This window comes from Chiloscyllium plagiosum, chromosome 45 (assembly GCF_004010195.1).
Source record: "Chiloscyllium plagiosum isolate BGI_BamShark_2017 chromosome 45, ASM401019v2, whole genome shotgun sequence".
NCBI classification, from domain to species: domain Eukaryota; kingdom Metazoa; phylum Chordata; class Chondrichthyes; order Orectolobiformes; family Hemiscylliidae; genus Chiloscyllium; species Chiloscyllium plagiosum.
Window position 1 is genome coordinate 5,200,327 of NC_057754.1, and position 25,371 is coordinate 5,225,697.

A 25,371-nucleotide genomic window follows, 5' to 3' on the forward strand; every position below is an offset into this window, starting at 1 on the left:
GAGGCTGAGGGGAGACCTTATAGAGATTTACAAAATTATGAGGGGCATGGATAGGATAAATAGACAAAGTCTTTTCCCTGCAGTGGGGAGGTCCAGTACTAGAGGGCATAGGTTTAGGGTAAGAGGGGAAAGATATAAAAGAAACCTAAGGGGCAACTTTTTCACGCAGAGGGTGGTACGTGTATGGAATGAGCTGCCAGAGGATGTGGTGGAGGCTGGTACAATTGCAATATTTAAGAGGCATCTGGATGGGTATATGAATAGCAAGGGTTTGGAGGGATATGGGCTGGGTGCTGGCAGGTGGGACTAGATTGGGTTGGGATATCTGGTCGGCATGGACAGGTTGGACCGAAGGGTCTGTTTCCATGCTGTACTTCTCTATGACTCTATGAAGAAGAGAGAGAAAGAGAAGAGAAAGAGAGAAATCCACACATACAGTTGCCCGAGACTGGAACTGAACCCGGGTCCCTGGCACTGTGAGGCAGCGGTGCTAACCACTGAGCTACCGTGCAACCTATTCAAGCCACCATGGGGCAGGATGACAGATTTCCGGCCTTAAAGGACTACCTGATCGGTTATTTGTTCCAACAATCTGACAATGGTCCCCATTAATTCCACCAGCTGGCATGCTGGAATTTCAGACAAATCAGTCCAGAGCTCAAGGCTGGGCCTATGGATTATTAGCAAACAAAAACTGCTGGAAAAGCTCAGCAGGCCCGGAATGCATCGATGGAGAGAAATCAGTTCCTCAGAACTGATGGTAGCTAGAAAATGGATAAAATGGGTAAGGAGTAAACAATAGTTGGAGATAGGGCCCAAAGCGAGAGAAGAATAGTTGGACAGACAAAGGAGTGGATAACATTCAGCCTGGGAGAATAAATAGCTGCTATCAGGGACAATTAGTGGCTAACAACGGGTGGTGTGCCCATGTGATAAGAAGACCTGCTGTGTGAGGGGGTTGGGGAGAAGTTGCCTGAAGCCCTAACATTGTTGAAATTGAGTCCAGAAGGCTGCAGACAAGTTCTTACTATGCCAGTTTTAGCCTTTGGGTTTTCCTAGCTTGTAAGGGTAACGAGACATTCACATTCCAGAACAGTCAAGATTAGGGAGCTGAGCTTCACAAATTCAAATCTGCTCAGTGTGGTATACGTGAGAATGTGTCAGGATTGTTCTATTATGTGCATATTCCACTCAGCTTATTACATTACAAGTTCTTTTCCTATTGAGTATAAGTTTTGTTAAGAGTCTTCAATATAAACCAGAAACTCAGTTATGTACCATCCCATTGTGAAATACATGCAGCTTCCAGCCCTCAGGGTGAGAAGGAAGTACTGCCACACATTCCACAAGTGAACAAATGTTATCACCTTATCTACACCGATTGATGCTAAGAACAGATGTCCTTAATTCTACTGAACAAATGCCACCCCCCCCCATGGTCGAGCACTTTCCTGTATCTCCTGTAGCGGATGTGTTAGGCTACAAGCTTTCCCAGAGGTCCTTTGCTGAAGAACGTTAGTGAACCAGGTATTTTGTAAATGATAGTTGGCAATAGTTTCATAGCACCATTGCTGAAATGGGTTTTACATTCTTAGAGTTATTAATTTAATTAAGAATTCCGTAAGCTGCCTTTCTTAAAAATGGAATTTGTGGGATGTGTGTGTCGCTGGCTGGGCCCAGCATTTCTTGCCTGTCTCTAGTTGCCCCTTGAGAAGGTGGGAGCGAGCTGCCTTCTTGAACCGCTGCATTCCATGTGCTATGGGTAGACCCACAATGTCGTTAGGGAGAGAGTTCTAAGATTCTGACCCAGCGACACTGAAGGAAGGGCCGATGCATTTCCAAGTCCAGATGGTGAGTGGCTGGGAGGGGACTCGCAGGGGTTGGTGTTCTCAATTATCCACTGCCCCTGTCCTTTGAGAAGAAAGTGGTCGTGAGTTTGGAAGGAGCTGTGAGGATATTTGGTGGATTTCTGCAGTGCACCTTGTAGATGGTACATGCTGCTGAGCGTCGGTGGTGGAGGGAGCAGATACTTGTGGGTGTGGTGTCAATCAAGCGGGGGCTGCTTTGTCCTGGATGGTGTCGAGCTTCTTGAATGTTGTTGGAGCTGTACCCATCTAGGGGCAAGTGGGGAGTATTCCCTCACACTCCTGACTTGTAGATGGTGGACAGGCTTTGGGGAGTCTGGCAGTGAGTTACTTACCACAGTATTCCTAGTTCTCTGAGGAGTTTTTTTAAAAAACCATGGATCCACTGTGTATACTAGCTCCTTTTCCAATCCTTCACTTCCTTTCCTTTAGATGCAACTGAACACGCTCATGTCCCCACCAACCTGACCAGTGCTAATATTGCACGTAAAATTTATGTATAGGGACATGTTGTAGAAACATAGCAGGCCTAGAATTAATGTGTAAAGCCTGATACGACTCTTCTTCAGAACTGAAGAGCTCTTCAGAAAAAGTGTCATATCTCTCTCCACAGTTGCTGGCAGACCTGATGAGTTTCTCCTGCTTTTTTGTGTTTATTTTACATTCCCAACATCCACAGTAGTTTGCTTTTATATGTATGTAAGGTATTTTATTAAATTTGTTCCTTGCCATTCTGAAAAGGAGTCCTCTTTTTCACTGTCTCTCCCTCCACATCCTCAAACATTTTCATTCAGCGTATTTTTTTTAAAATGTCCCTTCTGGGTTTTATTCCCCATTATCCATTCCTTATCCTCCAGCCCGTGGAATTTTCTCAGTTGACAGGCTTCTGCAAAACTGCAGGAATCAATGAGCCGGGAACTCCATTATCCGTGATTAGGCTCTTAAACTTGACGATAACAAAAGCCCAGTGTGTGATGAATGGGAACTGATTGTATTTACAGTGGAGGGATGGTGGGTGGGTATGATTATTGGCATGGCAAGCTCACCCAGGAGTTCAAATGGTGCTCATAAAACTGTCAGTGAATCAAAACATGAGTGGTTTATTGTCTTCTGTGCCCGATGACGAATCAACCACTTGCACCCCAACACACATTTGTGACTGATTATGATCTGATTAAACATTAAATCTAAATTGCCAGTGCCATCTGTGGAAGCCCTTTTTTATTAAAAACCTCTTTTCCTGTCCCCCCACTCCTTTCCTCTCTGCCCAGCATACAATACAGTTGTAAAGTCCCACCATTTGTGAATTTGCTTAACTGCTCCAAAATAATGTACACCACCTTCCCCCCCTCCCCCATTATGCAACCAATCTTCACTTATTATTGATTTGATTTGTTATTGTCACACGTACCTAAGGACGGTGAAAGGTTTTGTTTTGCGTGCAGTATCAGCAGATCATAACATACAAGGACATGCAAATCACAGGGTGATTGAATAAGTGATGCACACAAAAAGTTATGGCTACACTGGAGGTACTTAGGATCGAGTTTCAATCGTTCTGCACTTTTGAACGACATGTGAGAATAAGATCTGCTGTAGGGAGCGTGCAAAGAGTCCACCTGTATTGGCACCATCTTGAGCAACACAACTTTCAGGAGAGAGAGAAATCTGAGACGATCAACAACTAGATAAAAATTAAGATACAGAAGACGCTTGCATGTGTGCATCGTCTGTCATGTTTATTGGAATGTTTGTATGTGGGTAGACTTTGCTGGAGAGCCCTTGGTAGGGATTTGAGACTAATTTTATATTTCCTCTTTTATTGAGCAGTTTTTCCAGCAGGATGTCTTTGTATTTATTGGAAGCGTTTTTCTTCCTGTGTCAAATTTTGGGACATTATGGGGAGACAGTGACATGTTGTTTATGCCAGTGGGCTAGTAAGCCAGTAATCCACCACTTCAACACACCACTGTGTTCCCTGGCCAACATCTCAGGCTTGCTGCAGCGCTCCAGCGTAGCTCAGCACACGCTGGAAGAGCATCACCTCAATTGGCCTGGCTGGATCAAGGGTGTCCCACTTGGATGTGCATGTAGCTTAGTTAGTCAAGCGTACACAGACCTGTCAGTCAGTCAGTTTCTCTTCCTCTGCAAACCTTTGCCATTTTATTGCTTCTTATCGGATGAAGGACATGTGGCGTTTTTGTAATTTTAATCCCAAACTCTGTATACAGACAGCAGCAATAGGGGAGCAGCCTGAGAGAGCTCTGAGGGGGTAAGAGCTGATGCTGCTCCTCTGCTAAAGCCTGACTTGTAGGAACGTACAAGGCAAAAGTGAGGACTGCAGATGCTGGCAACCAGAGTTTCGATCAAAGTGGTGTTGGAAAAGCACAGCAGGTCAGGCAGCATCGACGTTACGGGCAAAAGCCCTTCATCAGGAATAGAGGGAGGAAGCCTCCAGGGTGGAGAGATGAATAGCATTTTTGTTTTTCTTTTTTTTTTGTTCTCTCTCTCTCTCTCTCCTTTGATCTAAAACCTTGTAGGTATCTAGTTTAAATTATTACCTTTATTTAACCAATAAACTGTGGCCACCACAGAGCACAATCTCCAGGATGAACCAAGAGAGGCTACAGTTCGAGTCCATCAGGGATTCCCTGAGCTGTCTCGAACAGGTACTTTAAACACATCTGCTGCCTGTATACAGTCTGACGGCTCTACAGCAAATGTGGTTTACTCTTAATTGCCTCCTGAAATGGTCAGCCAAGCCAATGAAAGATGGCCAACAGGGATTGGCAAGGTGCTCATACCTCATAAAAGGATGAATACTCAAGATCTTTGCAAGCTTCAACAACTCTGAGCGCACAAAACAAAAACTATTACTGTTATATTAAGCAAAAAATTGCAGCTGTTGGAAATCTGAAACAGAGAGAACGCACTGTAGAAATTCAGCAGGTCTGGCAGCAACCGTGGAGAGAAAGAGAGTGTGTTAATGTTTCGGGTCCAGTGACTCTCCACCTGACTGTGACCTCTTACAGAATTAGCAAGTACACTCTGACAGCTTGTGCAGTAAATGTAATTTTGGGCCCAAAGGAAACATTTTTGGAGGTTGAAATTGACGTACACACACCTCTATACAGCCCAGGGGAGAGAAATCGTGGGCCTTAGTGCTTTTATTGTTTGCAGGGCCCCTTCCACCTGCTAACCCCAACCTTTAACTCTGAAAGCAAAATCTGCTGGAGATTACAGCAGGTCAGGCAGTATCCAGAGACAGAAAGCAAAGTAACGACTTAAGTCTAGATGACTCTTCATCAGAGCTCTGACAAAGCATTATCTCAACTCAAAACGGTAGCTTGCTTTCGTAGAAATCATAGAATCCCTATGGTATGGAAGCAGGCCATTCAGCCCCTCGAGTCCACACCAACCCTCCAAAGAGCACCCCACCCAGACAGAGACTCTCTTCCTATCCCTGTAACTCCGCATTTCCTATGACTAACCCACATAGCCTGCACATCCCTGGACACTATGGGCAATTCAGCATGACCAATCCACCCTAACCTGCACATCTCTGGGCTTTCTCTCCATGGATGTTGCCTGGTCCGCTGTGATTTCCAGCACTTTGTGTTTTCAGTACAGATTCTAGCATCTGCAGTAATTTACTGCAACCTTTAACTCTCCTCCTCACATTCTTCATAATTGGGAACTGGGATCCTCCCTCCCCCCAACATTATGTAATGCCGTCAGAAAACAAGGGTCTTCTGTAATGTGTTAACATTGGGGTATTTGGGCTCACACAGAAGAGCCTATGGAAAAACATTAATACCCTTTGCAATTGTTAACCTTCTATTACATTGAAAGTCCCAGCCTTTTGAAATAATTCATTCTTTAGTCTTCCTGGCATTTAAATTGCACGAGAAACAGGCAAATAAACCTGCTTTCTTCTAACGAAATAACCAACTCCCTTCTACATATGAAAGCCATCATCCAAGATACAATTTCCACAGACTGATGTGATGACAATGCATTAAATGTGACATGTGCAAAGTTACTACCATTCCCAACACATCTCTGATTTAACTTAAATAACTGACAGTGTCTATGGAGACACCTATAATGAATAGTCCCTGAACAATCACAGCATTAAGCTTGAGATTCCACATTTTTTCGTAACAAATACACTACCTCAGAAATACCCAATTTTCCTAGTTACGTAGCTAAGTATTCCTTTGTTGTCAGATTTAAAACTGCTCAATTTTTTTGCAGTCTCATTCTCTTCACCCGTTGCAACCTACCCGTTTTCTCTATCAATGCTTGTAATTTGCCCCCAACTCTCCCCACTCCGTTTGCAGCATCGCTTTCTCACTCTACCCTTTGATGCAGCTTCCCCATCTCCCCTCCCCAACCTACTCATCCCAGTTCTTGATTATTTCCCCATCTCCCTTCCACAACCCAACTACTGGGTCTCCCCCTCCCCCCTCTCCCCTCTCCCGCTGCAGTATCTTATGCTTCTCCTGCCTCACCCTCCACAAACAGGTACCTCTTAGGCCCAGTCCTGCTACAACCACCCCCCATCCCCACCATGTATCTCCACAGGCTGGACAGGTTCACAGTCCCTGGAGTATCAGAGGCTAAGGGATGACCTTACAACGTCATGAGGGGTGAAGATAGGGTGAATGACCAAGATCTTTTCCCCGGGGTGGGGGAGTCCAAACTAGAGGGCATAGGTTTAAGGTGAGAGGGGAGAAATTTAAAAAGATAGGCAACAATGTTTTCACACAGAGGATGGTGCATGACTGGAATGAACTACCAGAGGAAGTAGTGGGGGCTGGTATAATTACAACATTTAGAAGGCATCTGGATGAGTCCATGAATAGGAAGGGTTTAGAGGGATATGGGCCAAATTGATATATAATTATTTAGGATGTCTGACCAGGATGGACAAGTTGGACCAAAGGGCCTGTTTCCACGCTGTATGACTCTGTGGCTGAACCTACCAACAGCAAGCACAGGAGAAGACCACCCTATGACTGGAGGAGCAACAATTCCCCCAGACACTTCCTCATACAATGCCCCAATGTATCTCTGGCATTTTGGGAGATTAATTTGCCCCTGCTCTAGCATACTTCGATGGACAATGCACCCAGGTTGCCCTAGAACCACAGCAAGCATGTAAACCCCTCTCCTGGGCCCTGCAGACACACACACACAAAAACAAATATCAACCTCAGCTTGGAGTACAAACTCACTGAACATCCTTAGTGCTTGCTAGATGTCCGATCAGTGTCTCTTATTTGTCACATGCTCCAAACAATAACCCAGGAACTGCCAGTTTGTAGGAACCTTACAAAAATATTAACTCGCTCCCATGATGGAAAAGATTACCAGAATTCAGCTCAACATGGTCAACCACCTTCAATGGACCAGGAAGTAGCAGTTACTTTGCTCAGCAATTAAACGACGCAACTAGAAGGCTCTTGCAGCACAGTGGGTAGTGTCCCTACCTCAGGGCCAGTAAGGCCATTTCAGGACCCACCTGCCCCAGAGGTGTGTCATTTGGTGTCCAAACAAGTTTATTAAAAAGTATTAGCCACTCAACTAATTGTAATGATCCATTGTTCAGGGGTGTGTAGGTTAGGTGTATTCATCAGGGAAAATAGAGTAATACGGTAAGGGAACTCGTCTGGGTGGATTACTCTTCGGAGGGTCGGCGGACTTGTTGGGCCAAATGGCCTGTTTGCACACTGTAGGGATTCTATGATTATACCTCTGGCTATCAGTATCGAGTGTTGTCAAATTGCAGCCAAAGCCAGAAGTCCTAGTGATGAGACAGACACTTAGGATCGAGGATGACCTGCTTCCTCATTGGCCAGTTGTGTCCAGAGGTCCAAGGCGCGAGCCACAGACTCTGCCCCATTCAGGACAGGCAGAAGATGGGGCAGAGATTGGCGCACTCTCTCCAGCTCATCGACAGTGTGCTCCCAGAGTAGTCTCTCAATGGGTTTAGGTGCCTTCTCAAATGAATCTTGGTCAGTCACAAGCCCGGCACTCCCATAAGTTGGCAGAAACATTAAAGCTCTCCAGAGAGATGCTTTAGAGAGGGCACATCCACTCGAACAAACTCAGAGTAGGGCAAGTTGACTCAGGAGTCAGTCAATGTATGCTGCCCAGTGCAGTAATTCACCGCTCACCAACTGAGTAGCCATTCTTCATCGTAATCCAAAAAGCTGTTCAACTGGGGAGGCATGACAACGAACTGTGAATTCGATCAGCTAAATGGCCTGCTTCCATGCTCTAGGAATTTTATGAAAGAGTAGTTATGAGGTGTCATTGTGAATTGATTTAGAGCCAACCCAAACTGAGGGGCCAAAAGCCATGATCTTACTGAATGGCGGAGCAGGCTCGAGGGGCCAAATGGCCTACTCCTCTTCCTATTTTTGTATTGTCTAAGAAAACTGCATTGTTCTGTTAACTCCACAGCCGTACAAAGTTCACAGCCATTAGTTTCTTCATCAAAATGCTTTAATCCAAAACAAAGGCAGAGATGCTGTGCAGGAGGTTCTGCACAAAACACAAGTGTCTTACAGGTCTACAGCATGGAAACAGGTTCTTCGACCCAACTTATCCATACCACCCAGTTTTCACAATTAACCTAGTCCAATTTGCCTGTGTTTGGTCCATTTCCCTCTATACCTATCCCATCCATCCACCTACCTATCCAAAATGTTTCTGAAATGACAAAATTGTATTCGCCTCCACTACCACAACTGGTATGCACTCATCACCTTGTGTGTGAAAAATATTGGACCCATCTGTGTCTCTCCCCTCTCATCTGAAAACCGTCTACTTTTAGACTCCCCTTCCATGGGGAAAAGCTGTTGGCTATTCTACCTTACCTTTGATTTTATAAACCTTGAGAAGTTCACCCCTCAGAGTGTGAATGCAGGGAGTAAACTGCGGTTGATCCAGGTGGCAGACACGGAGAGCAGCCTTACAGCCACCACACCCTCCAGTGTAGCAAACAGTGCAAGTTGAAACCACAAAGTTTACTGGCTTGGCCGAGGCAATGGAAACACTCTGTGGTGATGCATTTCCACCCAGCTTCCTGTAAGCACTGGGAACTGACTTGCCAATTCAGCTTCTCCACAACAAACAGCCACTCGCTTCTCTAAAAAAAAAATTGCAGCTGCAGAAATCACATCGGAAGGCAGCTGGGGTAAAGAGGAAGTTAAAGAGTGTGGGTGAAAAGGAAGGCCACAAGAAGAACTACAGATCTGAAGAGGCATCAGTTTAGATGTCAACCCGGACAGAACACAGGAAGTGAGAGATTTCATTCATTCGAGTCAGAAAAATATTTTGATGGCCAGAGCGGTGTAGAGGATCATTTTCAGAACCCGGTCCCGAATCAAACGCAAGGAGATAGTTTCTGTGCAATATTCCAGGGGAGTGGCTGTGTAATGGCCTATCAGTATTATCGCTGGACTGTTAATTCAGATACTCAGGTAACACTCTGGGAACCTGGGTTCAAATCCCGCCATGGCAGATAGAGTCATGGAGTCATAGAGATGTACAGCACCTCCGGTTCAACTCATCCATGCCGACCAGATATCCCAACCCAATCTAGTCCCACTTGCCAGCCCATATCCCTCCAAACCTTTCCTATTCATATACCCATCCAGATGTCTTTTAACGGTTGTCATTGCACCAGCCTCCACCACTTCCTCTGGTAGCTCATTCCATACATGCACCACCCTCTGCGTGAAAAAGTTGCCCCGTAGGTCTCTTTTATATCTTACCCCCCTCACCCTAAACCTATGCCTTCTAGTTCTGGACTCCCCCACCACAGGGAATAGACCCTGTTTATTTACCCTATCCTCCCCCACCACAGGGAATAGACCCTGTTTATTTACCCTATCCATGCCCCTCGTGCTTTTATAAACGTCTATAAAGTCACCCCTCAGCCTCCGACGCTCCAGAGAAAACAGCCCCAGCCTATTCAGCCTCTCCCTATAGCTCAAATGCAGCAACCTGGCAACATCCTTGTAAATCTTTTCTGAACTCTTTCAAGTTCCACTCTCCAGTAAACTATTTGGTTCTCCAAATCATGACCACCATCGACAACACTAACTGCCGACCTAAAGTGGAGAGGATCTCCAAGGAGATCAAACATATCGACACAGACATCAAGTTTCCACAGAATTGCACTCAAGCAGGAAAGATCCCAAAAGGATTACGGATCACAAACCCACTCAAGTCAACCTACACGGAGAGACTTTGCCACCACAGCTCTCGCAAACTCCTCAATCATCTTGTGCACCAACTCTACAACAGGCGCCACAACCTTGAAATTAAGATGGAGTCCACACTCTCAGCCTGCACTCAGGATACAGCAGTACAGTTATGGGACATTGCCAAACAGACAAGGCGACAAAACTACACCACGTACACGCACACCAAGAAGAAGAAACGGGATAAACTTGGCATCACCAGCAGTAGCCAAGCCCACCCTGGCACCACAATGGATAATGTTATCACCACGGGGAAGTCAATTGTCAACTTATTGGACCACACCCTTCAACCGCAAGAGACTGAAGTTCTTAGCAGGGGTCTCAATTTCTGCCAAAATGGACCCCATGGTTCTTGCAGCAGACACGGAAGAATTCATCAGATGAACAAGACTCCAGGAATTCTTTCAAGATGCCAGCAGTGGTCCCAATGAGCCCACCGACAAACCAGAACAACCATCACAGGAATCCGTAGAGAAGCGACCAAAGAAGGGGTGAACTTGGACCCCACTGGAAGACTGCTGCCCTGGGCTTGACAAGTACGCTCAAACTGTCAGGAAATATATAAATGCCAGATTCACCAGCCGTACCGAAAAAGTAGAGCAGAAGATCACCTGATCACAATGCTCTCAAAACCAATCACAACATTGTCATCAAACCAGCAGAACCAGCATCTCCAAATCCTGGGGTGAATGAATGAACGATTACTTTTATTGTCGCACATACCTTGAAGAAACAGTGAAAAGTGTTGTCGCCAAAATCCGGTGCAATTGTGAGTTACGAAAAGAATAAAAAGAAATTATCTAAATAAGAGTTTTTATCTTCTGTGTAAGTTGGGTCTCAATCATGGCTTCTGCAAGGTCTCTCAAAAGTGTTCCAGTCCTCAAGGAGTCCCACTCCAGGAAGAGCAACAACAGTGCCACAGGCTTTACTGCCACCTAATTCCGCAAAGAGCCACCGCTCTGGGCACTACCACATCGGGCTCAGGCTCTGGGCCCAGCCACTGTCAAAAGTCCCGATCCATGCCACCAATGATGCAGCGACCGTCCCAAAGATGAAGAAAGAAAAGAAAAAGACAAAGATGAAATGTACATAGAGACACAGATGCTGCCGGCCTCGCGTGGGCGGGCTCTGACAAGCCCAGAAACTACCTACCATGCCACCATCTTGGATTTACCATCATCAATTATTTTACGAAAAAGAAATTTACAGCACAGCTAAGACAAGGCCCCACAGTTGAATCATGGCAAAACCTGCATTTTGGCAATTACAACGTATTAACTCTCTAATTTCAGTACAAGGGCACACAAAACAGAAGATGCCCCTCACTCTGCACAAAATGTTCAATGGCTGTGGTGTAAAATTATGTCCCAACACATGTGTGAATCATAATGTAACCAACGTATTAACTCTCTAATTTCAGTACAAGGGCACACAAAACAGAAGATGCCCCTCACTCTGCACAAAATGTTCAATGGCCCATTGGAGACCACAAAGCAGGAGATGCTGTACCCTGTGTGAAACCATGTAACCGGTGGACACCACAGGACAATGTGCACACGCATTGTGACTCATGAAACTTATTGTGACAATGTTATGACTTTGGAAGGTTATTTTTGCCCCTTGTTTTCTGAAGAGAGGCTGTAAGGCAGAGGTGTCGAGCAGCCTGGGGTATTGTAAACAGAGTGGGAGACCTTGTGTTTTGTTTAACAGCCTGAATGGGTGTGACCAGCTCGCCCAGATCCAGATTTCTGGGTTTTGGGTTTTATTTCCAGTAGCTTCAGAACCTATTGGGGTCTCAATGGGGTTGGAAGCTTCAGTGAATGTCTCCTGGCTGCTCCTCTCTCTAGGTTTTCTCTTGATGGGAGAACTGCATGTGAGTGTCTGAATTTGTCTTTTAGCCAACGGGTGTGCATATGGGATGTTACTATACTGGAACAGTTAGTTAGTAATGGTTACTGTATCTATTATTGTTAACTTTTCCAATAGAGTTTTTATTCTAAATTCCTTTTCCTTTGGTTGTACTTTTAACTACAGTGTTTAAATAAATTGTGTTTTGCTTAACGCCAAATAGTTTAACTAGTTGCATTGCATCTGGAACATACGACATAGAAAAGTACAGCACAGAACAGGCCCTTTGGCCCACGATGTTGTGCCAAGACTTAATCCTGATGTAAAAAATAATAACTTAACCTACGGACCCCTCAACTCACTGCTATCCATGTGATGTCCAGCAGTCGCTTAAATGTCCCTAATGACTCTGCTTCCACCACCACCGCCGGAACACATTCCATGCATTCACAACTCTCTACATAAAGAACCTACCTCTGACCTCTCCTCTATACCTTTCCCCTAATATCTTAAAACTATGACCCCTCATACCTGTCAATCCTGCCCTGGGGAAAAGTCTCTGGTTATTGACTCTATCTATTCCTCTCATTATCTTGTATACCTCGATCAGGTCACCTCTCTTCCTCCTTCTCTCCAGGAGAGAAAAGTCTGAGCTTATTCAACCTTTCTTCATAATGCAAGCCCTCCAGTCCAGGCAGCATCCTGGTAAACCTGCTTTGCACCCTCTCCAAAGCCTCTGTATCTTTCCTATAGCAGGGCGACCAGAACTGGACACAATATTCCAAGTAATATTCACATTTGCCTTTTAAAAGTAAGTAAAGGTTAGAGTCGAGACTATCACCTTAAAATATTTTGAGGGGGCTTGGTCTGGTCCACGACCATATTGGTGGTGCAGTCCTCCCATACTGGGTTCTGCACTGATGATTTCAGGCTCAGATCCCAGAACAACTCCAGCCATGCATTATGCGGTGTACCCACACCGGGAATACTGAAGCAGCAATGGCACCATTCTCCAGCACATTTAATCAATCATTTTTTTTCCCCGTTTCTTTTATTAATTCTCTATATTCGACAAGCACGCTTTGGTCCCGAATACGTAACAGCAGAAGCGTCACTTACAGCTTTTTGGCCATCTCGGGGAAATATTTTGCTTTCGTCTTGAAGACTACCTGGAATGAAAGTTTTAAAAACGCGATCACTCAAAGCAAAACGTGGTAGAAATCACAGCAGGGAATGAACAGGATTGATATGGGGAGTGGGAGGAATGAGCAAACACCTCCTGCACCAGAAGCCGGCTGTGAAGAAGTCCCGCCTTTGACCACATTGCTGAATGCTCACCCTCCTAATTAAGAAGCAAAGCAATGGAAACAAGTTCCCCAGTAACGTATAGAATGGTAAAGTAACTTCGCTTTCTATCGTTTCTTTGGTGGCATTTGCTGGAACTAATTGCTGACTCGTATGCATTCGGCTGTTTAACTTCCGTAGAGTCAGAGATGTACAACAAGGAAACAGACCCTTTGGTCCAACTCATCCAGATATCCTAAATTAATCTAGTCCCATTTGCCATCACTTGGCCCATATCCCTTTCAACCCTTCCTATTCATCCATCCAGATGCCTTTTAAATGTTGTCATTGTACCAGCCTCCACCACCTCATTCCAGACACGCACCACCCTCTGCGTGAAAACGTTGCCTCTTACATCCCCTTTGTATCTCCCTGCTCCCCCTTCACCTTAAATTTATGCCCTCGAGTTTTGGACTCCCTTATCCTGGCTATTCACACTATCAGTGACCTTCATGATTTTCTAAACCTCTATAAGGTCACTCCTCAGACTCCAGTGCTCAAGAGAAAGTAGCCCAGCCTATTCAGCCTCTCCCTATAGCTCAAACCCTCCAACCCTGGAAACATTCTGGTAAATCTTTTCTGAACCCATTCGCAGCTTCATAACATCCTGCCTATAGCAGGGAGACCAGAATTGAACACAATATCCAAAAGTGGCCTCATCAAGGTCCTGGACAGCCACAACATGACCTCCCAACTCCTATACTCGATGCAATTGATTATAAAGGCAGGTGTACCAAACGTCTCTTTCACCACCTTGTCTGCCTACGATTCCATTTTCAATTAAGTATGAACTCGTACTCCAAGGTCTTTGTTCAGCAAAACTCCCCAGGACCCTACATTAAGGGTATAAGTGCACTCTGTGGTTTCTGACACAACGTATTGGAGTTTGCAATTATCAAATAGTTATGTTATGGAGGCAGTGTGCAACACTGGTGCTATGACAACAGGATACCTTTGCTCCAGTGTTACGATGAAAATAATTCTGCTGCGTGAAATGTTGAACGGGTTGGGCTTATATGCATTGGAGTTTAAAAGAATGAGAGGTGACCTCTTATTTAAATGTGAACTTGATGGGACTGGATATAGGGAGGATGGTTCCTCTTGTGTGGAAGCCTAGAACTTGGGGACCGTGTAAGGATAGGAGGTCTCGCTTTAAAGACAGGGACTAGGGGAACTGTTTTCTCTGAAAGAGAGAATGAAGCTCGTTCTATACAAGCACCACCCTCTGCGTGACAAAGTTACTCCTCAGGATCTTTTTGCATCTTTCCCCTCTCACCTTAAACCTGTGCCATCTGGTTTTGGCCTCCCCTATCCTACCACCACCCTCCTTGCACCATCACAAACCATGAGGGGACCCTATACAGACAACAAGCAAAACTAATGTCATTTACAAAATACCATGCAAGGACTGTAACAAACACTACTTTGGACAAACAAGCAGAAAACTAGCCACCAGGATACATAAACATCAACTAGCCACAAAATGACATGACCCTCTCTCACTAGTATCCTGACATACAGATAAGGAAGGACACCATTTCGACTGGGACAACACATCCATCCTAGGACAAGCCAAACAGAGACACGCACGAGAATTCCTAGATTCATGGCATTCCAACCGGAACTCTATCAACAAACGCATCAAGTTAGACCCCATCTACCACCCCCTGAGAAAAAAGAACAGGAAGTGACATCACCAACCCAAACATAAATAGAAAGCAGGAATCATCAACAGTGCTTCATCCGAAGGCCCACTGAAGATGTTACCTAGTAGGGTGACGAAACGTCTGGAAATGAACCTTCCAGCTCAGCGAGCAAACCGACATCCAGCAATACACACTGCTTAGAGGAACCTTTGCATTTGAAATTGCCACAGATCCACTGGGCACTATTTTCAGACCAGTACTTTGCTTTCTTCCACCTCGCTTGCTGAACATGACAATTCCTTTCTGATCCACACGTGCCGCCTACCTTCAGAAAGCTCGTCTTAGCAAATGCACCTAGCCAGCAGCTTTTCAACGACAAGGTAACCAAAGGTCTTGATTAATGCAAACCTGTGGGCATGCTTGCCAAGTGGTCACCAGGCAATGTTTAGAAGCAGGAACCCTGACTGAGCAGAGTGGGAATAAAGCCTGGCTGTCAATCTGAATGAGCTTTTCACTTTCGCACGCAGGAAGCCAATTTCTCTCCTGTCTGCAGCTGCAGCTCATCTCAGCATTGCACAATGACCTCCGAATTGACACACAACCATCAAACTGCCAGTCAGTCACGTCACAAAATCCTTGTAACACGCACAGAGCAGAACCAAAAAAGGCAAGGGGCCAGTCTGTTTTCTGACAACAATAAAATGCAAGTCAACTTCCCCAAAGCAAGGGGAAACTAAACATTAGCTTTTATGATTCGAGGGATTAAGTTTCAGAGCTGCAGCTATACACAACTCTGGTGCAGCTGCATTTGGAGTATTGCATACAGTTCTAGTCACCGCATCATAGGAAGGATATGGAAGCTTTGGAAAGGGTTCAGAGATGATTTACCAGGATGTTGCCTGGTATGGAGGGAAGTTCTTATGAGGAAAACATTAGCTTTTATGATTCGAGGGATTAAGTTTCAGAGCTGCAGCTATACACAACTCTGGTGCAGCTGCATTTGGAGTATTGCATACAGTTCTAGTCACCGCATCACAGGAAGGATGTGGAAGCTTTGGAAAGGGTGCAGAGGTGATTTACCAGGATGTTGCCTGGTATGGAGGGAAGCTCTTATGAGGAAAGGCTGAGGGACTGGAGGCTGTTTTCATTAGAGAGGAGGTTGAGAGGTGACTTAATTGAGACATATAAAATGATCAGAGGGTTAGCTAGGATGGACAGGGAGAGCCTTTTTCCTCGGATAGTGATGTATAGCACAAGGGGGCATAGCTTTAAATTAAGGGGTGCTAGATATAGGACACATGTCAGAGGTAGTTTCTTTACTCAGAGTATTGGGGCATGGAATGCCCTGCCTCCAACAGTAGTAGACTTGCCTTTAAGGGCACTTAAATGGTCATTGGATAAATATATGGTTGATAGTGGAATAGTGTAGGATAGATAGGCTTCAGATTGGTTCTATCTTCTATTAGGAGGAGAAAGTGAGGACTGCAGATACTGGAGATCAGAGCTGAAAATGTGTTGCTGGAAAAGCACAGCAGGTCAGGCAGCATCCAAGGAGCAGGATTCCTGAAGAAGGGCTCATGCCCGAAACGTCGATTCTCCTGCTCCTTGGATGCTGCCTGACCTGCTGCGCTTTTCCAGCAACACATTTTCAGCTCTATCTTCTATTAAGCTAGAACTCTCCACCAGTTTAATCTCAATTTGTGTTCACAAAAATAATAAACTCTGTTCGGCTGATGATTGCTGGCTCGTGTGCATCGTTATCTGCAGTACATCAGTCATTTCAGGATCCAGACATACTGTAGGAGAGAGGGCGGTTTTAACCTTTGAACAGGAGTTTTCTGTAGCACCATTCAAGAGTTTGAAGGCAATGGTTCATGCTGCAGGACGGAGGAGCAGAGAGTGAACCAATGCATCTCACCAAGTGACCGAGCACAAGAGAGATTGGGAATTGGAACTACCTGGAAGCAATTAATGGAAAGGCACAGAACAATAAAGTAGCCAAATGCAAACAGGGCAACAGTGAGGGGTTCCAATCAACATTTCCTTTCTCAGCCAAACGTCAACAAACCATGTTAGCTGATAAAACAACTACATGGCATTTTGGGAGCTTTTTCTGTACAAACTGGCAACCACAAATTGTTGACTATAAACCACTCTGCGGCCTCCCGAGATCACAAAGAGCACTGCAACAGAGGTCTTTATTTCTACATCTGAAGGATCAGGGAGAGTTGATAAGTTAGCTCTTCTGTTGAGAATTAAGGAGGGCAAGCCACACCAGGAGCTTGATGATAGGGCAGCACAGTGGCTTAGCGGTTAGTACTGCTGGGTGGAACGTCTTTCAGAGGGGCAGCATAGCCTCAGCGGGCCAAATGACCTGCTTCCACACTGTAGGGATTCTACATTCTGTGATTTGAACAATGGAGGTGGCTGAATTGTCTTTGTATTTCTGGTCTGTCTAAGGTGCAAGGAAACATATAGCATTTACACATATCATACCTCCGAGAAACAGAGATTCCTGAAGCGCTGTCAATAGTGAGAGTTAACGTACATTCGACTAGACTCCAGGAAATAATAAATGGATTGAGTTTGTTTGTTTGCTTTACATTTTGGCATGTGTGCGAGCACGAGAGAACGTGCATGTGTACGCGGGAGTGAGAGCCTGTGTGGGTGTGTGTGTGTGGGGACACGGGTGGGCAGCGTAATTTTGGGGCTTTAACCTTTATTTGAACCCCACGTTACCTTCGCTTTTATCTCAAAGATGTCACCTCCAAGAAGGAGCACTGTCTCAAACTAAGCTCAAATGATCAGGAGCTGGATTTGAACATAACCTTTAGCTCTGGAGCAGATGGGGAGCTGATGGCCTAGTGGTATTAATGCTAGACTTTTAATTTAGAGATCCTGGTAATGCTCTGGGAATCCAGGTTCATATCCTTCCATGGCAGAGGGCAGAACTTTAATTCAATAAACATCTGGAATTAGGGGTGTAATGATGACCACAAAACCATTGATTGTCAGAAAAACCCCATCTAGTTCACTAGTGCTCTTTAAGGAAGGCAAATGCGATCCTTACCCGGTCTGGTCGATATGAGACTCCAGACCCCAGAGCAATGTGGTTGACACTTAATTGCGCAGAGGACAGTTAGGGATGGGTAATAAATGCTGGCCTAGCCAGCAATGCCAACATCTTGTCACTGAATTTAAAAACTGAGGCACTTCCTGTTTGGCCCAGGTTTGAAGCTCTCTAAAACAAAGATTCCAGCTCAAAGAAAATCAAAAAGAGCACACACCTATCATAGAGTCATAGAGACGTACAGCACAGAAACAGACCCTTCAGTCCAACCCATCCATGCCGACCAGATATCCTAACTCAATCTAATCCCACCTGCCAGCACCCAGCCCATATCCCTCCAAACCCTTCCCATTCATATACCCATACAAAAGTCTTTTAAATGTTGCAATTGTACCAGCCTCCACCACTTCCTCTGGCAGCTCATATACGTACCACATTCTGCGTGAAAAAGTAGACCCTTACGTCCCTCTTAAATCTTTCCCCTCTAACCCTAAACCTATGCCCTCTAGTTCTGGACTCCCCCACCCCAGGGAAAAGACTTTGCCTATTTACCCTATCCATGCCCCTTCACGATTTTATAAACCTCTATAAGGTCACCTCTCAGCTTCCTACTCTCCAAGGAAAACAGCCCCAGCCTATTCAACCTCTCTCTAAAGCTCAAATCCTTCAACCCTGGCACCAGCCTTGTAAATCTTTTCTGAATCCTTTCAAGTTTCACAACATCCTACCAACATGAAGGAGACCAGATTTGCACGCAATATTCCAAAAGTTAATATTAACAACCACAGCCTGAGGGAGATTTTCAATTTGCTACAATCATTCATCTGCCCAGGTCAGAAGACAAACAAAATCAGCCCTCCCAAGCTGCGAGAAGCTTATCACGATTACCTGAGCAAAGTACATATTCATGAGACCGAGGGTGAAGAACTGCAGGCAGACCGGGAAGCAGTAGAGCAGCCAGAAGGAGAAAGGGCCCAGGGTGTTGGCTTTGATGGTGTCTCGGAAGTAAAATGAGAAGAGGGTAGTCCTCAGAGCAGCCCACAGGAGACACAGGAAGAGGAAGACAGTCTGGTAGCTGAACTTCTTGTGCCTGTAATGCAGCACCAGCCAGAGCTGGATGTAGATAAGGAGGAAGAGGAGTCCATAAAGTGCAGTGTAGACAATGGTCAGTCCCAGCGTTACCGAGAGCGGAACAGCAGGTTGCAGGGGTTCAGGGCTCACTGTGTTCAACACGATATCCATAACTTGTGCATCTTCCATCTTCAGGTCTGGAACCACGGTGGCACCATGCACTGGACTGATCTCAGAATAACCTACCAGGAGAGAAATTTAAATCAAGTTTAAACTTTAACTCTCTGTAATGATCAGTCAGCCAGCAGATAAACAGACAATCACCTCCAATGGAAGGGAGTATTGAATACATACACATGTGCAGCTCAACAACCCCGCTCTGACCAAAACTACTAGCGGACTTTCAAAACCAGCAGTTGCTGGGGTGGGAAGGGGAATTCAGAAGCCTGAATTCTGGTTAAGCAACAGATAGAGAGAGAGGGCTAGGGTTCATGGTCAGAGCACTGTGCAGTGATTTCTTTCTTCAAGCAGAAGACAGTTTGGGGATGTTAAGAGAGGGTTCAGCTGTAATGCTCCCCATTCAGCTTAAGACTCAGATGCGCAGAGTCGTGAGTTTGTAAAGATACTGGCCACTAACCAACACCAGGAGAATGGTGTCGAAGTGGGATTTGGCCTCACTCAGAGCTGTAAGCCGAATCCACAACCCCCACCCCCTGGTCTTTAACCTTTCTGGGTAATTTATAACTTCAAGGTGATGCACTGAGCAATCGTAAAGAAACAGAAATTCAGTCAACTTTTGTAAGCACAAGACTGATCCTTGGGGAGGTACTGTCAGCCATGAAAGCCAATATCTCAGAGGGAATCATTTGAGCTGCAGCATTACTGTTTTACCAGGGTCATGAACATCAGCTCTCACCACACCTTCGCTATCTGATTGGCAAATACACTCTTTAAACAAGAGGGAAAGCACCAGCTGGCTATTTTGGGCACCCTGCCATGGTACCCGATCCATTCCAGTGCACATACAGTGAAACTCTTGGCGAAAAGGGGATGGTAGCATGATATTATCCCACTACCAGCATCAGCGGTCCAAAGTGAAGCTGCTGAATCGGCACTGTTTGTGGTGGTGGTGGTGGGGGGAGAGATTTGTGGACAGCTTTGGCACTGTGGGAACGCACAAACTCTGAAATGGATCCAGACGGCTGAAACCTCAACCGACAATTACCACGCGTGTCAGGGTTTCTCCAAAGAGGCGACATTTGGGTGATTTTGCAATTGAGAGGAAAAATGGGATTTCACATTTCTGGGCAGTGTGTTTTCCCTATGGTGGGGGAATTCAAGACTAGAGGGCATATTTACACTCAGAGTGGTTCACATGTGGAACGAACTTCCAGACAAAGTGGTGGACGCGGGTACAGTTACAATGTTTAAAAGGTATTTGGATAAGGACATTAATAAGAGATGTTCAGAGGGATATGGACCAGGAACAGGCAAGTGGGACTAATTTGGTGTGAGAATATGGTCCAGTCTGGACTGGCTGGACCGAACGGTCAGTGTCGGTGCTGTCTGACTCTAGGCGAGAATCAGATCCCACACAGTGGATAAAAACACAAAAGAAAGACAGTTTAACCTTTGCGAAAAGTGAAACAATAATATCAAACATCCACCCGATTGACTATTTAAATGAGTTCCCAATTACTTATACTGTGCACAGATGAGTCTCCCAAAAAGGCGAATGTCGACCTGAAATGCTCAGCAGCAGTATTGAGAGTTTCCAGCACCCTTATCAAAGGGACGTGCAACAGGAGGCTGAGCACAGACAACAGCTCGAAGACTTGGAAGATGGAAAAGATCAGCCCGCTAGTTCCAGCTTTTCTTCCTCAAGTCAGCTGGCGCCAAACTGTGTTGGGAATCGGCCAGTGATATTAAACGTTTTGGCAAAGTTGGATGGTCTTTCTTCTTCACAGTTTAAATATGTCTCCAGTTTCGAACCTTTCTACACTTTTGGCCGCACTGAAAGGGCCACAACGTTTCTCCTTCGGTGGACTGCACCAATGTTAACAATGGGTAAGCTGGTCCCATTCCCACCGTTGAGAAACGGTCATTAACGCAGGACTGGATTAGTGTCCTCTTCCCCTCGAGTGCACAGCTTGGGTGAAAGTTGCCCAAAAGCCCCTCAAAGGCACTTGTCATCTACCCCGGCATGGCTCAATTTGATCCAGCACACTGTCAGTCTTTGGCAAGCAGCGGATGTACAGAACATTCTTCTTCCACCTGCTAAATAAGAGGAGAGGGTTTTTACACTTCTTCATAATCACCAAGTGCAATGCTCTCACATAATTCCACCATGCATCGTAACATCATGCACCATAATTAAGTCAAGACTGGGTTGCACCCAACCCAAGCAACTCAACTCAAGGAATCAATTTTGTTGCAAGTGACATGCAACACAAAGTACTTGCCACAGAATAGAGGAAGCTTTACTGTATCTAACCCTGTGCTGTCCCTGTCCTGGGGAGTGTTTGATGGGGACAGTGTAAATGGACCTTTACTTTGTATCTAGCCCAACGCTATTGCTGTCCTGGGAACATTTGATGGGGCAGGTATAGGGACATGTTTACTCTATATCTAATCCCGTGCTATACCTGTTCTTGGAATGATTGATGGAGACAGTTTAGAAAGCTTCACCATATCTGCTCTGGGAATTCTCAATATGGACACCGCATGACTGAAACACAAAACATTCCACTCCCTCACTGACAAGCTCAAACAAAAAAAAAGTCAGATGGATTAAAAAGCAGTGTGTCAAAGTGATCACAAAGGCATAATCTCATCACGTACAGCTTCAGATAAGGGATTGGTTCTGATAATGGCTTGAGATTGACAATGTTATCAGAACTGACTAGATCTTCTTCGAAACTATTTCAACTTACTTATTATCCCTTAAATAACGTACGTGTTGTTTCAAATAAACGTGTCAGAATTGGGACAGGAGGAACAACCAAACATTTTAGAGAGAAGCAGAATTGCTTCAACCTGTTCCAATCAAAATTTCACAATAAATTGTGACCACACAAACAGGGAAGAGTGAGATGGTTGTAAAGTTCAGACTGACTCCTAACCACTATTCGGTTGGGAAGCGCTCACTTTGATCACATTCTGCTACAGTGTTCTCATTTCCAAGCCTCCCTGGCCAGCCCCTCTCAAAGATTGGTCATTTTCCCACAAAAATCATAAACTCCGTCCCAATGATGCACACTTTGGAGTGCAGGAATTTAATGCAGGATTGCTGAGTGAGTAAAAAAAATAAATCTCACTTCAGCCGAATATCCGTTTGAGCTCTCGGAAACTGTGAGAAGCTGACAGGGAGAAAATGTCAAGCATTTAAGCCATGAGCTGCACCATAGCTCCCTTAACAAAAAGAGTATTCCTTTCTGTAACAAGAGCTATTACTGTTCATCGTACAAGAATGGAAGCTTTAAAAACCCCAAGCCACGCTACAGCAGACAGAAATCCGTCAACAACATAAAGACATTCATTAAAATGAATCTCAAGGAAAAAGAAATCACTGGCTGATATAACTGAAAATAAATGTGGCATGAAACTCTTAGTCACCTCAGGGATAAACATTTAAAACAAATTAGCTGCTGCTCATCTCATTCCTTCTTAAACGGAAGTAAAATCCTAAGCCATGTACTGAACTATGAGCAGATACCACTGCCTCTCCCCACTATCAGGTTTAGAATTGCTGAATGAACAAACATATACACCACTGAATCCCCCATAATTAACATCCCATGGATGACCAGGACATGAACTGGATCAGGCTTATGAATAGCATGGCCACAACAGCAGGACAGAGATTGAGAACATTGCAATGAGCAGCTCACTTCCTGACTCCCAATGCCTCTCCTTCATCTCAAGGCCATAGGAGCAGAATTACACCTTCCAGCACAGAGTCTGTTCTACCATCGCTGATATGTTTCTCAACCCCGTTCTCCTGCCTTCACCCTTTAATCTCCTTACTAATCAAGAACCTACTTCTGTCTTACATTCACTGAATGACTTGGCTTCCACAGCCTTCTGCAGCAATGGGTTCCACAGATTTACCACCCTCTGGCTGAAGAAATTAAAGAAACCCCCAAGGCACAAGTCAGGAGTGTGAGGGAATATTCCCCCCTTGTCTGGATAGATGCAGCTCCAACAACACAAAACGTTTGACACCCTTCAGAGCAGAAGAGCCTGCTTTTAACTGGAACTGTCTCACCACCAATACACAATGGCCAAAACACGCACCATCTACAAGACACACTTCACTAACTCAGCAAAGCTTCTTCAGCAGCACCTTGCAAATCAGTAATCTCGAGGGTGTAGGTTTACTCGCTGAGCTGTAGGTTTGATATCCAGACGTTCATTACCTGGCTAGGTAACATCATCAGTGGCGACCTCCAAGTGAAGCGAAGCTGTTGTCTCCTGCTTTCTATTTATATCTTTCTCCTGGATGGGGTTCCGGGGTTTGTGGTGATGTCATTTCCTGTTCGTTTTTCTCTATATCCCAGGAGGACAAGGGACCACTCGCAGCTACAAAACCCTTCCAAGTCCAGACCAGCATAATATCAGACGCTCCTTCAGTGTCAATGGATCGAAGTCCTGGAGTCTTCTTCCAATCAACATTGTGGGTCCACAACACATGGACTTCAGCAGTTCAACAGGTTTACCACCATCTTCTCAACAGCAATGAAGGACAGGCAATAAATACTGGCCTAACTCACTTCCAATGAACAAATCAAACACAAGGTCCTGAGGCTGCCACACTGCAACTGCTGAGTCCTATCATAAAAGGATTTCTGTAGACCTAATGGGAAGAAGCAGCAGACAGAGAAACCTACTCAGTGAAAATAAATATCACTGGAACCACCCCCACAGTCAGTCAGATCTCTAATTGATTTCACAGCTCAAGACTATAAGTGACCTAGAGATACAGGGATTGTAGGCTGAGGGGTTACTGGACCTCAGACAGATCTGACCATAACTAGAATGTAGTGTCACCCCTAGAATCCCAGAAGCCCCCGCCCCTTTGACAACTATGTCCAGAGGAAGCGCCCGACAAACAAGTCCAGAGGAAGACCTTACCCCCCTGATACCCCAGTCCTGAGGAAGCTCCTACCCCCCCCGATACCCCAGTCCTGAGGAAGCCCCTACCCCATCCCCCGATACCCCAGTCCTGAGGAAGCCCCGACCCCCTGATAACCCAGTACCCAGTCCTGAGGAAGCTCCTACCCCCGATAACCCAGTCCTGAGGAAGCCCCTACCCCCCTGATAACCCAGTCCTGAGGAAGCTCCTACCCCCCTGATAACCCAGTCCTGAGGAAGCCCCTACCCAGTGATAGCCCAGTCCTGAGGAAGCCCCTACCGCCCTGATTACCCAGTCCTGAGGAAGCCCCTAACCCCCTGATTACCCAGTCCTGAGGAAGCCCCTAACCCCCTGATTACCCAGTCCTGAGGAAGCCCCTACCCCCTGGTAAGTGTGACCTGAGTATTCCCCTCTTTCCCCCCCCATTCCCCATTGATGATTGGCCCTTGCCTAGATTCCCCCACCCCTTCCCTCACTCTGGATGGTTTTGTGGGCACCACCTTCTGCACAGGATGGACCAGTCGAGACCATTGTGTGTTTGTGAGGGGGGGGGTGTCAAGGTGGTTCCATCCCGAGACCCCACCCCCGAGCTCTGCCTCAATGGAACATTCTGTCAAACCCCTCGTCTCTCTCCAAACTCCCCGTCAACTGGAAACCAAACTCCGCCGGCGGACCCCATTCTCACCTCCCATCTCATCCTTCCTGGTCACATTACCGCGCGATCGCCAGGCGGGTGAAAACTCCGTTTAGCGCCTCTCGCTTTGAATTTCACTCGGAGCGGAGCGGCTCAGCGGCGGACCCTTCAAATCCGTCAAGGGGAGACCTGCCGCGCCTGCGCGCCAGCCGGCCGCTCTTTATTTTCCCACACCCCGGATTGACTGCGCCTGCGGACCCGCCGCTGCCCACTGCGCCTGCTCACTCCTCCCCGTCAGTTGGCTGTGTGGAGACCGGCCGGCAGCCGCTCGCGTATCCCGCCGAATGCGCCTGCTCAGTCCCGTCAGTTCGCGGTGGTCAGCCGCCACCCGCGCGCGTACCTTGCCGACTGCGCCTGCTCATTCCCGTCAATACACGATGGGGAGGGAGGCCGGCCGGCAGCGGCAGCAGCAGCGCGCGT

General features: G+C 46.0%; 1 protein-coding gene across 6 annotated transcripts in view; it reads right to left on the minus strand.

Annotated features, from left to right (window-relative positions):
* The window catches only part of LOC122543857 (integral membrane protein GPR137-like), a 45,276-nt gene extending 20,150 nt beyond the window's left edge, over positions 1-25,126 (minus strand). The window contains exons 1-4 of one of the 6 annotated variants that reach the window (XM_043682712.1): positions 24,943-25,125; positions 20,823-21,397; positions 18,941-19,365; positions 13,112-13,161 (exon numbers count right to left, since the gene is read on the minus strand). In XM_043682712.1, the coding sequence (XP_043538647.1) occupies positions 13,112-13,161; positions 18,941-19,312 (422 nt within the window). In that variant the 5' untranslated portion in view covers positions 19,313-19,365; positions 20,823-21,397; positions 24,943-25,125. Of the gene's footprint in view, positions 1-13,111; positions 13,162-18,940; positions 19,366-20,822; positions 21,401-23,541; positions 23,576-24,942 lie in introns of those variants that run through there. The other 5 variants (XM_043682710.1, XM_043682709.1, XM_043682711.1 and 2 more) reach the window with 5 other exon arrangements.
* Between the last annotated feature and the right edge of the window lie 245 nt (positions 25,127-25,371).